This window comes from Suricata suricatta, chromosome 10 (genome assembly GCF_006229205.1).
Source record: "Suricata suricatta isolate VVHF042 chromosome 10, meerkat_22Aug2017_6uvM2_HiC, whole genome shotgun sequence".
NCBI classification, from domain to species: domain Eukaryota; kingdom Metazoa; phylum Chordata; class Mammalia; order Carnivora; family Herpestidae; genus Suricata; species Suricata suricatta.
In genome coordinates, this window is record NC_043709.1 from 7,366,801 (window position 1) to 7,383,993 (window position 17,193).

Below are 17,193 nucleotides of genomic sequence, written 5' to 3' on the forward strand. Positions count from 1 at the left end.
ACGTACAAGGTATCGCGGGCTCGTCTTGTGTTTTGCTTGTCCTTGTCTCAGAATAAACTAGGGTTCATTTTTGTGAGGATTATGTTTACAGAAGGTGATGTTTGGCCACTAGATGTGTTCATTGCCTCTGGGATAGCATTATTTCTGTCATTTCATTGAACAGAGTTAGGAAAGCATTATTTTATATAATGATTTTAAGGAAAAAAGTTATGAACTCTTGAGTCTATGCTGATATTTTCAATTAAAATTCAATATTAAATGTTTTCCCTTTTATTTTGCATTGTTGACACTTCTCTTAGACTTAAAATCTTTATCCATGATGTATTTACTTGTTATTTGATAATAACATAAAATTGTTTTACAGTCCCCTTAAAAATATACTCTCTAAGCAAAGTTGAATGTTTTTGTATTTACTTGTTGCAGTTTTTATCCTTAGAATATATCCCAATTAAGATACATAGTCAGGGGCACCTGGGTGGCTCAGTTGGTTAAGCGTCCGACTTCAGCTCAGGTCGTGATCTCGCAGTTTGTAGGTTTCAGCCCCGCATCGGCTCTGTGCTGACAGCTCGGAGCCTGTAGTCTGCTTTGGACTCTGTCTCTGCCCCTCCCATGTTCATGCTCTCTCTCTGTTTCTCAATAATAAATAAATGTTAAAAAAATTTTTTTTTAATTGCATAGTCAAAATACTTGAAATTTGTTTTAATGTTTATTTTTGAGAGAGTGTGAGTAAGGGAGGGGCAGAGAGAAGGGGAGACAGAATATGAAGTAAACAGGTTCTGAGCTCTTGGCACAGAGCATGATAGGGGGCTTGAACCCATGACCTGAGCTGAAGTTGGACACTCAACCCACTGATCCACCCAGGCGCCCCTCAGAATACTATTTTAAAGTTACTTGACATTTTTTCTGTGTGCTCTTTCCTCCGTGTGATAAACAGCCTTTTTTTTACTCTCCTGTTTGTAGCCAGGTTTTGGATTTGCTTTATTTCTGTCTTTTCTGATTTAATTTTCATTTTCTACATGTATAAAACATTTCCATGTTGAAGAGTCAAAACGGAGTCAACAGGTCTGCCCAAAGAAGTCTCATTTCTGTTGCTCTCCCCTCTACTCCACTCTTACCTTCTCCCACCGATCTTTAGTTTCTGATTTATGTTTCTCTTCTTTCAATAAAATGTGCACACGTGCATTGTTTTTTCTACCTTTATAGTATATTAAGTATACACTGTTAGTCCTATTTTTAAGAAGTTGAAATCATATAATGAGTTTGAAAATTGTAGGTCTACATAATTTTGAAAAATTTTATGACTTTTGAATTAAATTTTTAAAGATACCTTTTAGAAGAGCAGCTTTACAGTTATGAAAGAGGAAATCAAACTCCCAAGTTTTTATAGAGTAGAACATAGTAATTGAATTGGTTTATACTTCAGATATTTAATTTTAAATTTCTTCTTGTAACAAACCTTTTTTTTAATAAGGAAGAAAGACACCATGCCACAGAAGTGGATATGTATAAAATGAATTTAATTCGTTTCAGACTTCTGGGCCATTGGGAAGAAGCAGCGCATGATCTTGCTCTTGCCTGTAAACTGGATTATGATGAAGACGCTAGCGCGATGTTGAAAGAAGTTCAGCCGAGGGTACGTTCAAGTACAGAAAGGGAACGTCGTGACTGTGATGCCCTGTGGCTCTAGTACTCAGCCCTTTACAATAGTTTACCTGCAGAACATACAAAGAAACAGACATTTGGATGTGTTCATCTGTAATTACTGACGTTTATGCTCAACTCAGGAAATGTCATTACATTGTCATGCCTTTGTATCTCTTGCTGTGTTACAGCAAGTTCTGTTACTTTGGTTTGCAAGCCTCCAATAGACTTATAACTAGAAAATTAGAAATGAGGGGCGCCTGGGTGGCTCAGTCGGTTAAGCATCCGGCTTCGGCTCAGGTCACGAATTCACCGTGCGTGGGTTTGAGCCCTGCATCAGGCTCTGTGCTGACAGCTAGCTCAGAGCCTGGAGCCTGCTTCGGATTCTGTGTCTCCCTCTCTCTCTGACCCTCCCCTGCTCCAGCTGTCACTCTCTGTCTCTCAAAAATAAAATAAAAAGCAATAAAAAAAAATTTTTTTAAAAAATGAGAAAGGAGGCATCAAGTTTATAGCAAGGAGGGAAATAGAAAACCTGTAAAATGTGACCCAGAGTTGTGTCTGGTCTGTCTTTTTTTATTGTAGGTGTATGCAGCCACTGTATAATGCTTGAGGGCCTTGTAGAAGTAGCAAGTTTTATCCTTTTAAAAATGGTAATATCGGGGCACCTGAGTGGCTCAGTTGGTTGAGCGTCCAACTTTGGCTCAGATCGTCATCTCACAGTTTTTGGGTCCAAGCCCCGCATTGGGCTCTGTGCTGACAGTTGAGAGCCTGAAGCCTGCTTTGGATTCTATCTCCCTCTCTCTCAGCCCCTTCCCCACTCATGCTCTGTTTCTCTCTGTCTCAATAATAAAATAAAATGAAAAATAAATAAAAATAATATTAAACCCAAAAAACTAAAATAAATCTGTATTAAGATAATTGCTAAGCTAATTTTTTTTATGGTGCACCCAGGTGGCTCAGTTAAGCATTGGACTTCAGCTCAGGTCATGATCTCACAATTTGTAGGTTTGAGCCCTGCATCGGGCTCTCTGCTGTAAACACAGAGCCCGCATGTATTTATGTATGTATGTATGTATGTATGTATTTAATTCAACTCACTCACTCACTTTTAATTATTTTGAGATAGAATCTTAAGCAAGCTCCCTGCTCAGCACGGAACCTGGCATGGGGCATGATCACATGACCCTGGGATCATGATCTGAACCAAAATCAAGAGTCAGGTGCTCAACCTACTGAGCCACGCAGGCATCCATAGAACATGAGATTTTTTTTAATCTTTATTTATTTTTGAGACAGAGACCGAATGCTAGTAGGGGAGGAACAGAGAGAGGGAGACACAGAACCCAAAGCAGGCTCCAGGCTCTGTCCAGATCTCATGAACCGTGAGATCATGACCTGAGCTGATGTTGGACACTTCACCAACTGAGCCACCCAGGCGCCCCAGGACTCCTAAAATATAATCATAGACAAGCGGAAGTAACAATTGAATATGACCTCAGATTTATTTCTGAATAAATAATAGATTCCAGATATTTGGCCCAGGATATGTGCTAGTGCCTGGCACATGTATTTTCTCTTAATCTTTGCAGCATTCTATTAAGACTTAAGTATTTTTCTTCCCCTGCCCACCACCCCCTCAATTTATGGATGAGAAAACTTAAGTATAGGTAGGCTGTGGCAAATAACTGTTGTGTACATTCCCAGTCTTTACCTTGCCATGGCAGGCATTAGGCAAGAATTGTGCAATTGGAAACCTAATGGTCATTCTTGACTAGTTGCCTGTTTGAAATTTATGACCTTTCTAACTTAGAATCTCATCCTCTTTCCTTTATTTCACAGTGGACTTGTTAAAGTCTGAGTTAATGTATTTTCCTATAAGGTAAATCTGTCATTCAGAACTGTGTGTTGAATTTAGCACCTCTCCACAAAGAAAAATGATTCTTTTTTTTTTTTTAATGTTTTTTATTTTTGAGAGAGAGTGAGAGAGCATGAGCAGGGGAAGGTCAGAGAGAGAGGGAGACACAGAATCTGAAGCAGGCTCCAGGCTCTGAGTTAGCTGTCAGCACAGAGCCCAATGTGGGGCTAGAACCCATGAACCGTGAGATCATGATCTGAGCCGAAGCCGGATGCTGAACCGACTGGGCCACCCAGGTGCCCCAGAAAAATTATTCTTTAATAAAACTGGTGGTTGCAGTTTGTCCTTACTCAACTTTTAAAGAAAGCATTTGTGATTTCTTTTCCCCAATAGGCCCAGAAAATTGCTGAACATCGGAGAAAGTATGAGCGAAAACGTGAAGAGCGAGAGATCAAAGAAAGAATAGAAAGGGTTAAGAAGGCTCGGGAAGAACATGAGAGAGCCCAGAGGGTAAAGTTTCTGTAGCTAAACCATCAAAGGGAAATACAGTCGGTTTGAGTTTTAGGACATGAGTCTAATTCCTGGCTTACTCTTAATGCTGGCTGCAGTTCTGTGGATTGATACTACTACTTACAGAGTTTTCCTTCCTTCATGACCTAATTTGTAAGGGATATTCTTTGTCCTTAAATTCTTAAATGAGCTTATATATCCAGTTTATATCCTTGTTGTGTCCTCCTGAAATTAGGGATTTTTTGCGGGGGAGAGTCAGGTAATTAAAACTTGTCAGTATTATTTGTTTTTTGTGTGTGTGTGGATGCTTACCCTGATTTGTTGAGTTTTAGAAGTCCTGTTCCAATAGTGGATTCATAATTATTTAAAATAGACTCTAGGTATTTTTTAGTTTTAGTTACAAAGTCATAAAATTTAGATACAAGAAAAGTTACTTGTAATTTGTCCATGATATTCCTACTGTTCTTGTTTCTCCTAGTTTTTTCTATATTAGTTTTTTGATTTGATGATACCATTTCCATTTAGTTATTTCCAACATTGTTGGATTAAAAGGATATAAAGCTATGTTATAATCCCATAACAGGACAGCGTAATTTTCATCACTTACTATTAAATATTAAAATAATGTAACAAAATTAATAAAACTAATTTATAATTAATTGAATTTAAGAAAATCATTTAACAAAATAAATGCTTTTAATGCATCATTTAATTTTTAGGATTATAGTTTATAGTCCAAAGTAATTTTTACAATTACATATCCTTGATGACTTTTTAATTGGTTTATGAGGGAAATTTATATATATTTTCTTTGTTGGAAATTATAAAAACAGATCGATAACTCTCTGGTAACGACTAAGCTGTGTGGAGAGAGTATGGAAAAGACGAACCTGGGAAACAAAAGTCATTGGCAGGCTTTATCGTTTAATCATGTGCTTTCATTTTGGAGTTTTAACGACATTAAGAATTTACACTTTGCTTAAGCAGGGACAGACAGAAGTACCATAAAAGTGCTTTCCAGTTGTTAGGTGTGTTTGTTTTCCTGCCCTAAGTAGAGGTTAAACACTAGACAGCACTACCAAAGGTAATACTCACTGACAGCCTAGCCAGAAGATTTTGGAGAGGGGGGTTGTGGGGCGTGTCCTTTAGCCCAGTGTTGCCACTTGAAACTTGTCATGCCGCTAGCTGATTTTACAGTTTTTTGCATGATTTTGCAGACTCTTAACCACCATCACCACACACCCCCTATTATATCATTTTTTTCTTTCTTTGTTTATTAAAGGAGGAAGAAGCCAGACGACAATCAGGAGCTCAGTATGGCTCTTTCCCAGGTATTTTTAAAGAAAATTTAAGACTATTAGTATTGTAAATAATTGAAGAATTTGGGGGCTTAAATAGGTCTATTATATTTAGTACTATTAGTCCCTGGAATATCGAAAAACGTCTTTAGAGTGTTAGCCTCTAGAAAGTTTCATTCTCATTTAAAAAATGTTACATTAGTGGAAATACAGTATATTAATTATTTTTCTCACACTTTCAGCAGTATCTTTTTTTATAGTTAATTCAGCTTTTAATTTTTTTACTTTACAAAATTTATTTTTATTTTTATTTATTTTTTTACATTTACATCAAAGTCAGCATATAGTGCAACAGTGATTTCAGGAGTAGATTGCTCAATGCCTCTCACCATTTATCCCAGCGCCCTCCCACAGCCCCTCCAGTAACCCTCTGTTTGTCCTCCATACTAAGAGTCTCTTATGTTTTTGTCCCTATCCCTGTTTTTATATTATTTCTGCTTTCCTTCCCTTATGTTTCTCTGCTTTGTATCTTAAAGTCCTCATATGAGTGAAGTCATATATTTGTCTTCCTCTAATTTCGCTTAGCATAATACCCTCTAGTTCCATCCACGTAGTTACAAATGGCAAGATTTCATTCCTTTTGATTGCGGAATAATACTCCTGTGTGTGCGTGTGCGTGTGTATATATGTATACACACCGCATCTTTATCCATTCATCCATCAACAGACATACGGTTCTTTCCATACTTCGGCTGTTGTTGATGGAGCAAACAGTATATTTATTTTAAGAGAGTGCCCATATACACTCGTGGGGAAGGGCAGGAGAGGGAAAGAGAATCTTAAGCAGGCGCCACACCAATCACAGAGCCCGAGGTAGGGTGCTGGAGTCCAGCTCCAGCAGGTCCAGGGTTCCCCTGAAGGATGACAGTGTAGGCCAGAGAGAGTGAGACAGCCTTGAGTTTCATTCTTACCACCAGACAGGCACCCCTGCCCACCTGGCAGGTGTCTCTACCATTCTGGCAGGCATCTCTGCCCTGTCTGGTTCTCAAGCTTTATTTATGGCCAAAGGTACAAGGACCAGAAAGAGCAGTAAATGATTTCTCATAGATAATTTTTACAATTTTCCAGGACATGGGTTCTGCAGAAGTTACAGTTTTAGTAGTAATGATAGTCATAAAAAAACTTAGCTACAGGCACTCATGGTGTCATAGGTATTCTTACAAAACCTCAGGTCTGGCCTTACGGAAGCAATCTATAACCAAGAGGCAAACAGCATTGTTTGGTTAAAGGTCAGTTTTTTTATGAGTAAGGGTCATTAGGCTGTTTATAACTCTAAGAGAAAGTTCCCAGAAAAACAGGTTCTCAGGACACATAATCCCTGCTCTCACAGTCCCAAAGATGATGGATACGTTTTATTGCAGTAGTGACTTTCATAAAGGCATTCAGGCCCAGAAGGTAGTCAGTTATCAGTTAATTGCTTAGGGGAAAATTATATGTTGCATTAGGGTGTATCTAGTTTACTCCTCTTTTCTCTGACCAGGTGCAATCACGCCTCAGGGACAGGGCAGGGGGACAGGCGGCTCCTGACACTAATCAGCAAAGCACTCTGAGGTTTGGTGCCCAAGCAGAAATGAAAAAGTTTCGAGAGGGTAGATTTTGGGAGCTAACTGGGGGCAAGAGACCGTGCAAACTTGCTGCACCCTCACCAGGAATTTTCACTCTGCTGGTAGGTTCAGACAGCTCCCAACAGTAGGGCTTGGTCTCACAACTTGTGAGGTCATGAGCTGAGCTCCAAAATCAAGAGTCAAGACATTTCATTAACTGAGCCACCCAGGCACCCCACCCCAGAGCAGTGTACATTTTTATAATTGCTTTTGTTTATTGCAGTATGAGCATTGTATTTCTTTAAGAGATTAAGATTGATTGTGATGTATTTTTAAATGTTTCTAAATTGTTGGATTTTATTGGATTGTATTCTGTTAAACATTGATATTCATGAGATACTAGGTAAAATGACTATATGGAATTATGCATAAACAAGATTTTGGGTCTTGTGTAAAAATAATATAAGCTCTTTTTTGTAAGTGTCAAATGATTAGAAATTACTAGAGGGATAAAGTCTTCAATGATAGAGGCCTATCCTGTATGTCATAGGTAGAACAGATAAAAAAGCACTGCAGGAACAATTTTGAATACTTAATGAATGGGACAGTGTGAAATTTAAAGACCAGGAAGAGATTTTTTTTTTAAAGTTTGTAATTCTGATGAGGAATCTGCTGCCTTCAGCTGTTGTAATAGTAACCAGCTTTCTCTGAAAGAAGGCAGCGCGCCCCCCCCCCCCCCTTAATGGTTACATGCCACTGACTGCAGCTTCAGTTACTGGTCACAGGCTAGAAAAGATACCTTTATTCTCAAAGGGCATGTGCTAACCAAGTAAAAAGAAAGAACATCTCTATTGGGGATGACTTGCTGTTTGAAGAAAAAGCAAGAAAATGCAGTTCATAGTTTACATTCTGCTTAAAATATAAATAATCTTGTATCTGGTATCTTTGCTTTAGAAAACAACCACTAGTGTAGATTAGTACTAGAGATAATTTTTGTATTCTGTGGATTTTACTATCTAGATTTGACAAGCAGACAGGTTAACTCTTTTTGCCTTGGGCCTGTTATTTTTTTTATGGGTAGAAATTACTTTTTCAAAGTCAGGGACAGCAAGAGAAGCCAGTAGTTTTCTTCAGGCTCTCTTAGATCCGTTACCTGTGAGTAGTAGCTGTTTATGGACATGTTTTAAATTGTTGAGTCAGGAGGAAATGCCTTTGTTCTATGTTTTTCTTCTTTGCCCTGGCTTATGTGTAAGTCACTCTTGATCTGTAAGATACATTAACATAAAGCGGATTTCTCTTATAGATGTCTGTGTTGGTGTAGTTGTGATTTCAGAATATCTCCAGTAGACATAAAAGGTTTATGGTAGTGAAAAACTGAGTAGATGATGATTTGGGTTTATAATCTAAAAATATATTGGGAGAATGACGTCTTTTTTTTTTTACTAGAGTATAGTTCTCAGTATAAAGACACACCAGGAGTGCTTGTTAAAAATGCAGATTTTCACTTTCATAAAATTGGTTGTGTCTAGGGTGGAGATAGAAATCCACAGCTTTTTTTAACAAGTGTTTCATGTAGTTCTTTAGAGAATGACTGATCTAGAGGAATATAGTTTAAAGAAAAACTACTAAAGTCTTACAAATTAGAACTTGAAACACATAGTATTAAAGAATGAAAAAATAAGATGACTGAGATGACTTCATTAGACTTTTTAGTTTTGTAATTCCGGGGATTGTTAGCTTTTTCTTTAAGGTAAAATTAGTTAATTTCTATAACAGTTTTAATTACTAAGAAAAAATAAATGCAAAAGGTAATAGAGTTGATTTACAGCCTTATTTTTTAGGAGAAAATTTGAAGGTAAAATTCTATCTTGTTTACGTCAAATTAGAATGTTAAGACTACTTTGTGCTTAGTAGCCCCCATTCTTTTTGCATGCGCTTGTACTGAATGTGTGTGGTTTTCATTGGAAGGAAATAGTGTGCTGTCACTACTTGAGAATATGGCTGGTGTCTGTGCAGTTACTTCATTTATTCTTCCAGGTGGCTTTCCTGGGGGAATGCCTGGCAGTTTTCCAGGAGGCATGCCTGGAATGGCAGGGGGAATGCCTGGAATGGCCGGAATGCCTGGGCTCAATGAAATTCTTAGTGACCCAGAGGTTCTGGCAGCCATGCAGGTAAGGCTTGGAAGAACAAAGTTGGGCTTTGTGTCACTAAGGCATTTCTTTCGCTAATTCTAAGTAGAGACAATGGTTACTCTGTTAGCCATGTGTTACTCGTCAGAAATTACCAAATAGCTCATTGTACAGTTCTGTTCATTTTCTTTTTTCAGAATGAGTAGCTTAAGTTATTAAAAATAATAGTTTGTAATATAGTTTGTAATACAATACTACAATACTTTTAGTCTGTAATCATTTGATTAAATCCAGATTTATTTATTTATATTTCAAGTTTTTGTTTAAAGTCTAACTAGTCAACATATAGTATTGTATACATATTAGGTTCATGAGTAGAATTTAGTGGTTCAGTTATTCTTTTATCTCTATATGTTTTTTTTAATTTTTAAATTTATTTTTGAGAGAGACAGAGTGTGAACGGGAGGGAGGGGCAGAGAGAGTAGAGACACAGAATCCAAAGCAGGCTGCAGACTCTGAGCTGTCAGCACAGAGCCCAACATGGGGTTCACACTCACGAACTGTGAGATCATGACTTGAGCCAAAATCGGACACTTAACCGACTGAGCCATTTAGACACCCCTAGTTTATTTTTAGAGGGTGAGCACAAGCAGGGGAGGGACAGAAAGAGAGGAGAGCCTGACACAGGGCTCAATTCTACAAACTGTGAGATTATGATATGAGCCAAGATGAAGAATTGGACGCTTAACTGAGCCACCTAAGCATCCCTGATTCAGTTTTCCATTTTATCAAAATTGTGTATCTTTTTTTTTAATCTAAAGTGATGTAATTGGCATTTGACTTTGAAGTGCAAATTAGTAATATTTATATTTCGAGGACTTATCCAAAAGTCCATTTAACTTGTCTAAGACAAAGTCATCAGTTTAAATAAAGAGATAAGATTTAGGATAATAAATGTTAATCCACAGAACTCTTTTTTAAATACTAAAAAAACCACATTGCCTTTCTTTGCAGGATCCAGAAGTTATGGTGGCCTTCCAGGATGTGGCCCAGAACCCAGCAAATATGTCCAAATATCAGAGCAACCCGAAGGTTATGAATCTCATCAGTAAATTGTCAGCCAAATTTGGAGGTCAAGCATAATGCCCTCTTGACGAATAAAGCCCTTGCTGAAGGAAAAGCAACTTCAATCACCTATTGGATGTCGCAATAACACAAACCAGTGTACCTCTGACCTTCTCGTGGAGAAAGCTGGGGTGCTGTGCAGATAGTCCTACCCTCTGCCCCACACGCAACTGAGACAGTTTACAGTGGTTTGCCATTAGGGTTTTCATTCAGATAATGTTTTCCTACTAGGAATTGCAAACTTTAAACACTTTTTAAACCTTAAAAATATTTAAAAGCATATTAAAAGGGTGTGTTAATCCCTACATTTTTCTTTACTAATCATTTCAGTTTTTTCCTTTGGGTTAATTGGGCAAGGAAAATACTTCAGTATGGAAGATTTTATTGGTCAGTTTGAATGAAATAAAGGCTTACTAGCAAGAGGCAAATATAACATTTAAATGGATGAAGTTTGAGTTGGGTATATGGTTACTGAGGCATTTTGACTTGTCTTTAAATGCTTTAGTTTTTAAACATGATTTATTTCGATAAAACCATTGGGACCACCAGTATTGCAGTAGGGCCTGGGTTGGGGCTGGAAGTTCTTGGCAGGACAGCAGCAACCTTTCTCCTCTAACATGGCGCACACGCTTGTGCAGATGCGTTTAAATCTTACGCTGTGGTGAAGGGATGATTGTTAAAATGCTATTACTTAGCTGTGTTCTTGTGTGATACAGAGAATAAATGTTTCGCATTATTTACACACAGGGGAAGTAAGGGAATACTTCTTATATTTCTGTGTTTAGAATGACCTTTCCCGGTCAGAAAATGGCCCATCTCTTTGTTCTCTGCTTGTTTCCACCTCCCCATCCCCTTACTCTTTTGGGCTAAAGATCGTCCTTTTTCACTGGCACCATCACTGCTATCCTGTTCACACGTAATTGTGCAAGCACATGTAATGCTGGGTTAACTTAATATGTAATACATACAATGATTATGGAAGGTAATACCCATAACACCTTAGTTTCTTACTTGGCCAAGAGATTTCATATTTAAGTATTAGGTTTCCACTTCAGTGAAAGCTTATATCAAAAGATGTTAGAAGGATGGGTGTTTAGTCTTCTACTTAGGAAATACTTGTTGCAATTGGAGTTTATCTTACATTATTCATATTTTTGAAAGCATGAGGTTTGAATTCATTGATACACATAGGGGAGAAGTAAACTTTTTGATCCAACATGAATTATAAAATTGGTGAGATCCATGGTTCTTCATTGTGGAGTTGATGGTATTATGAGTCACACTACTGCTATTCAGCATTTAAATACTGCACCGCATTCCCCACCTCTCCTTTTTCTCCCTCTCTTCAAGGATAAAGAAATGATAGATTTTCTGTTGTACATTCAACTCTTACCATTAATTAAGACTAAGTCCAGGCACTATACCAGCAATTGCTAGGTTTCTGCCTGTCTTTCAGTTTAAAGTGCTGGTGTTTAAAAACAGTTTCAAGGGATGAGACCCTCTGTTTGCTAATTTGAAGAATCAGTGATAGGAGCAGTGAAGAGAATTTCATGGAGTACATTTCTGAAATAGCACATTTCTGGAGCGTAAGTTGACTCAGGTTCTCATCCTTTGCTGTACACGAGCAGATAGAAATGCATCTGTTATAGAAGTGAGAAAAGGCTGTATGCTAACTGAGCATGCTTTTTAAACCCTTTAAAATACTCAGCATATAAACGCGCGTTTGAGCTTGCCAGTGTTTTTTTGTTTGTTAATGTGTGTTCTCTCAAAATTTCTAGTATGTGCTGTGAATAACTCAGGAAGACCAGTTCTTTTTGAGTTCCTTAAATACATTCTAACATTACAAATATTACCATAAATGGGTAAAAGTAAATTGGTCTTCATAAAATGTGTCCTGTGCTTTTAAGTTCCACAAATACAAAGTACGTTCATTTTGATAGAAACTATCATTTCTAAACCAAAAGTGTTTCTTGTGCTAACAGTGCTATTAAGAAGGAAAAGTAAAGGAGTTTTTTTCCTGCTTAAAAATATATAGTTACTGGATTTCTAGCTACATTAAAAATAAACTATGGTTTCAAACTGGATATTGACCCCCCACTTTTGTTCCCCCAGTACATGTTCTGTGTTTTGTTTCGTTTCGTTTTTAATGTCTTCAGCACTCACCTTAAGTTATTTTTTAGACACGGTAGGCTTTAGTTTATAAAGTGCTGGTAACAAATTCATAAGAATCCATTAGATGCTAAACAGAGTTTTGCTTTTCTTTCAGGTAGCAGGTCAGAAGTAAGCTGTCCTGCCATTCTCAGAAGGCAGCTTCCCTTTCTGAGTCCAAAAGTGTTTGTTCTGATGATCACCTTCTAGCCTGAGGAAACGGGAGAGGGCACCAAGAGACATACTGAGATGCTGAGGCTGATCCACAGAAGTAACTTTCATGACTTCTGCTCATATCCCATTGGTCAACTTTTTCTTTCTTTTGAGACCATATTTAGATTCAGGGAAAGCTAGGAAATAATAGTCCACTGCTTTGTGGTCATGTGCCCTATGAAAAATTACTGCTACAGAAGAGGAAGAGTCTCCTGGGGTAACAGCCAGTTAGGTATTGGAGATTTTTTTTTTTATTTTATTTATTTTTTAATTTATTTTTGATACAGAGAGAGACAGAGCATGAGAGGGGGAGGGGCAGAGAGAGAAGGAGACACAGAACCGGAAGCAGGCTCCAGGCTCTGAGATAACTGTCAGCACAGAACCTGACGTGGGGCTCGAACCCACGAACGTGAGATCTGACCAGAGCCAAAGTCGGAGGCTTAACCGACTGAGCCACCCAGGCGCCCTGAGATTTTTTTTTTTAATAGTTTGTCAAATTGGTTTCCATACAACACCCAGTGCTCTTCCCCACAAGTGCCCTCCTTCACCACCACCTCTTTTTCCCCCTTCCCCTTCCCTTTCAACCCTCAGTTCGTTTTCAGTATTCAGTAGTCAAGTTTTTCATCCCCGTCTCTCCCCAAATCTCTTTCCCTCTTCCCCTCCCCCTGGTCCTCTATTAGGTTTCACCTGTTCTCCTGTTAGACCTATGAGTGCAAACATACAGTATCTGTCCTTCTCCGCCTGACTTATTTTGCTTAGCATGACACCCTCAAGGTCCATCCACTTTCCTACAAATGGCCAGATTTCATTTTTTCTCATTGCCATGTAGTACTCCGTTGTGTATATATATCACATCTTGATCACTCATCAGGTGATGGACATTTAGGCTCTTTCCATGTTTTGGCTATTGTTGACAGTGCCGCTATGAACATTGGGGTACATGTACCCCTATGCATCAGCACTTCTGTATCCCTTGGGTAAATCCCTAACAGTGCTATTGCTGGGTCATAAGGGAGTTGTATGGATAGTTTTTTGAGGATCCTCCACACTGTTGTCCAGAGTGGCTGCACCAGTTTACATTCCCACGGAGATTTTCTAATGCCTAATACTCACTCACTCTGCCAGGTGCTCTGTAATCAGTTTGAAAGCATTGATCTCATTCTGGTAATAACCATACGGTAAGTGCTCTTATTCCCATTTTATATAGTGGAGGAAACTGGAGCACGTAAAGTAAATCGCCCAAGCGGGAACGCCTGGGTAGTTTAGTTAAGTGCCCGGCTCTTGGTTTTGGCTCAGATTATGATCTCACAACTCAAGTTTCAGCCTTGCATCCGGCTCCATGCTGGTAGTGCAAAGCCTGCTTGGAATTCTCCCTCCCTCCCACTACCCCTCCCCTGGTCATACTCTCTCAAAAATATTTTAAAAAATAATAAAGAAAAGGCAAATTGCCCAAGTTAACATCCCTGCTGATTTGTATTCAAACTAGGCTTGTCCTTCAAATGTCTTCCTCCTTCCCCAGTTCCCAAGGTCTTCCTCTTAAATTCCCCGCTGGCCCTCTATGGAAGGTTGCTTCTTGCAGAATTGTTTACTACTACAAAATCTGGGAAATAAACTTGGAGAGGAATGGTTAAGGAATATCAGACAATGGGTGTGCTGATGTGCACACCCAACAGGTTTCTCTGAATAGTAAGGGATGGGGGCGCCTGGGTGGCTCAGTCAGTAAAGCAGCTCACCGGTTCATAGCATGATCTCATGGCTTGTGAGTTCGAGCCCCGTATCAGGCTCTGTGCTGACAGCTCAGAGCCTGGAGCGTAGCTCCGATTCTATGTCTCCCTCTCTGTCCCTTCCCTGCTCATGCTCCCTCCCTCCTTCAAAAAGAAATTTTTTTTTTTAAATAGTAAGGGACATAGCAGTGCTATGAGTTCTCAGAACACTGTGACAAGCCCAAGAATGGGGACAAGGAAAAAAATGGTTTTAAAAATTATGGTGCAGTAATTTTAAAGTTTAGTATTTATAACCAGTCTAGCATACCGATTTGCATAGTTTGGGGAGGAAATACTCTGAGGTAAATAGGCAACAAATACTAAAATAGCCATTAGGCTTTTGAAAGTGTAAACAGTCGAAAGTTTTAAATCTCTTGGCAATTCCATGAGAGTGTGTAGTGCTGGTGGGTGTATAAATTCACAATTTTCTATAAAGTTGGAAGGATTTTGACATTCTCTTAGGTGAAATCCTAATGTTAACACTTCCACTCAAGTATTAAAGCCAGAGTAGCAAAGAGGTAAATAGAACTAGTGTAAAATACATGTATGTGGTTCTGAAAATCTAGTTACAGGTGTATAATTAAAATGGCTTTAAGTACTCCCCCAGATCACTAGGACATTGTCAGGTTGTAGTGTAAGTAACCGGACCATGAATCCGCCAGTGTAGAAGCACTATATATGAAATAATCTGGATAGGTTCCTTTTGCTTCTTTTGTATTTGATGGCATGGGTGTAAAAACACATTATTTATATACTATTTGTATAGTGAAGGACTTGATAGTTCTGTAATTCAGGAAGCCCTCTTTAAGGGAAATAATATGTAATTATGAATACTAAATTAGATTTAGAAGAGAATGGTTAGAATAAGAAGTTGCAAACCTCAAAAATCACAACCGTGGAGATTTAATATGTGGTATGCCAATGCAATTGCTACATTTTTTTCCCTACGATTTTGTAGTTTTCGGTAGACTAGATAATGCTATCTTGATCAAAATATTTTGGATCGCTGCGGATGCAAAAAAATAGGCTATCTGCTCTGGGTTGGTGCCTTACAAGTGGGAATTCTGATTAATTCTCTTATGCTTGATTACCAACATAAAGGAGAAGTATTCATAAAATGTTTGTGAATATGTATGCTACGTAGTCCAGTATATTCTTGACCCAGTATATTCTTGACAGGAGAGAGCTTCCAATTTGAGAAGTCCATGAAAACGGAGTCTTAGATTTTGCAAGGGACCAGCCTATTTTCCGTATCAGCAACCTAGTCTCATTTGACCTTTGGACCTGTGCCTTCATGATTATAGGCGGTGGAGAGAGTGTTCCTTGAAGACATTTCTGCAACCAAATATCTAGCAGTAACTGAACCATACATACAGATGTCACTAAATTTACCTGTGTCCTAAATTCACCTTTCTTTCACTTAGATTGTGGTCACTAGCATCATCTTAGACAAAGGGGTGTTCAAGTGGAAAGATCTTACTTAGCCAGTACCGGTTAAAATATTTCATGCAAATTTTGTGAAAACATGACCAGGGAAACATTGCAAGGGTACTCTCCAAGGGAGTAAATATAATGGGCATAAAGTACGGAGCCTGGCATGTAGTAAGGCCCCAAGACTTACCGGGGTGTCTGGGTGGCTCAGTCGGCTTAAGCTTCCGACTTGGGCTCACGAGATATCACCGCTGAGTTCGAGCCCGGTGTTGATCTCTGTACTGTCAGCTCAGAGCCTGGATGGAACCTGTTTGGGATTCTGTGTCTCCCTCCCTCTCAGCCCCCTCTTATCGCCACCCCCCATCCCCGCTTGTCCTTTATGTCTCTCAAAAATAAACATTAAGAAAATTTCATCGTGGGTATTAAAAGGGTAAGCTTGCGGTACTGAAACTGACAGACACATGGCAAGGACATCCCAGTAAAGTTGGAGTCCTGAGGCATTCTGTCTCACAGTATTACCTAGGTTAGAGGTTGAAAGTGGCTTCTGTGGTTCTATGTAGTTTGATTCTTCACTTGACAATATGAAGGTACTTAAGTATTTTATGAAGTATATTTACATAAATTAGCTTTTGTAATCCTTACTGCAGTGGAGTTGTATTAATACTTTCACTTAAAGGAGAAAATCAAAAGGGTGAAAATCAAAATGGTATACTAGTTGCTAACGAGTATGATCCCACCTGCATCTGATCACTTTGATCTCCAGCTCTATTTTGTTTTCCCACCACACCGCAGGGTTTTTTTTACAGTTGAGAACCTTAGCCAATCAACATTTCCTTTTGGACAAAATGTGACTTTAAAAACTATCGAGAGAAAATACGAGTTAACTCGCAGATAAATAGGAAGATTTGAGTCCCCGTCTTGACTGTTACCGGCCTGTCTTAACGGAGGGAAGGTGGCCATCTAGGCCTTAAGTCCCCATGTTGAACAATTAGTTAGGTCCCAGTAGCGTTAGGGTACCTCGATGAGACCCAGAGGGAGAGCATGGGCTTTCTAACTGTCCTGCTGCTCGGCGTGATTGGGCCAGCGCTTCTCTGCCCCGCCCATGCAGGCCCTGAGGACCAATCAGAGCCAAGGGGTGTCCCAGGCCCGCCTTTCCCCCTTTCCCGCCCCAGTGGCTTCCGGCGGGAAGACGAGGTGCTCTCTAAGACCCGGAAGGGGTTGTTCCGGAGGAGGCGGGCCTAAGAAGGTGGAGCCTGTGACGGTCGCAAGCCGGCCTCTGGCGCTTCTTTCCTCTCTCGACTCCCTGCGGCGCCCGAGGGAGACGTGTTGCTGGGTCTGCGGGGAGCCGTAGCAATGGCCTCAGTGCTGTCCTACGAAAGCCTTGTCCACGCTGTGGCCGGAGCCGTGGTGAGGCGGGGTCTTCACGCCCGGGCCACTGCGGGGTGTGGGGCTTCTCTGGGGCCAGTCCCGGGATAT

The 17,193-nt window shown here is 39.4% G+C and overlaps 2 protein-coding genes and 1 long non-coding RNA gene across 5 annotated transcripts in view; 2 read left to right on the forward strand and 1 right to left on the reverse strand.

The window, feature by feature from the left end:
* Positions 1-11,882, forward strand: part of ST13 (ST13 Hsp70 interacting protein) — a 33,241-nt gene extending 21,359 nt beyond the window's left edge. For both annotated transcript variants that reach the window (XM_029955753.1, XM_029955754.1), the window contains exons 8-12: positions 1,531-1,633; positions 3,890-4,006; positions 5,289-5,337; positions 8,946-9,079; positions 10,052-11,882. In XM_029955753.1, the coding sequence (XP_029811613.1) occupies positions 1,531-1,633; positions 3,890-4,006; positions 5,289-5,337; positions 8,946-9,079; positions 10,052-10,180 (532 nt within the window). In that variant the 3' untranslated portion in view covers positions 10,181-11,882. The remainder of the gene's footprint in view (positions 1-1,530; positions 1,634-3,889; positions 4,007-5,288; positions 5,338-8,945; positions 9,080-10,051) is intronic.
* Positions 1,510-16,813, reverse strand: LOC115305484. 2 transcript variants are annotated; one of them, XR_003914802.1, is made up of 4 exons: positions 16,735-16,813; positions 15,908-16,024; positions 12,326-12,521; positions 1,510-1,712 (listed from the first exon to the last, which is right to left on the reverse strand). It is a non-coding gene; the product is annotated as an uncharacterized LOC115305484 (long non-coding RNA). The 2 variants fall into 2 exon arrangements; XR_003914801.1 differs by lacking the exon at positions 16,735-16,813 and adding an exon at positions 16,237-16,349.
* A 124-nt stretch (positions 16,814-16,937) lies between these two features.
* SLC25A17 (solute carrier family 25 member 17) overlaps positions 16,938-17,193 on the forward strand; it is a 45,015-nt gene continuing 44,759 nt past the window's right edge. Inside the window, exon 1 of the mRNA XM_029953732.1 lies at positions 16,938-17,124. Within this exon, the coding sequence (XP_029809592.1) occupies positions 17,071-17,124 (54 nt within the window). The 5' untranslated portion in view covers positions 16,938-17,070. The remainder of the gene's footprint in view (positions 17,125-17,193) is intronic.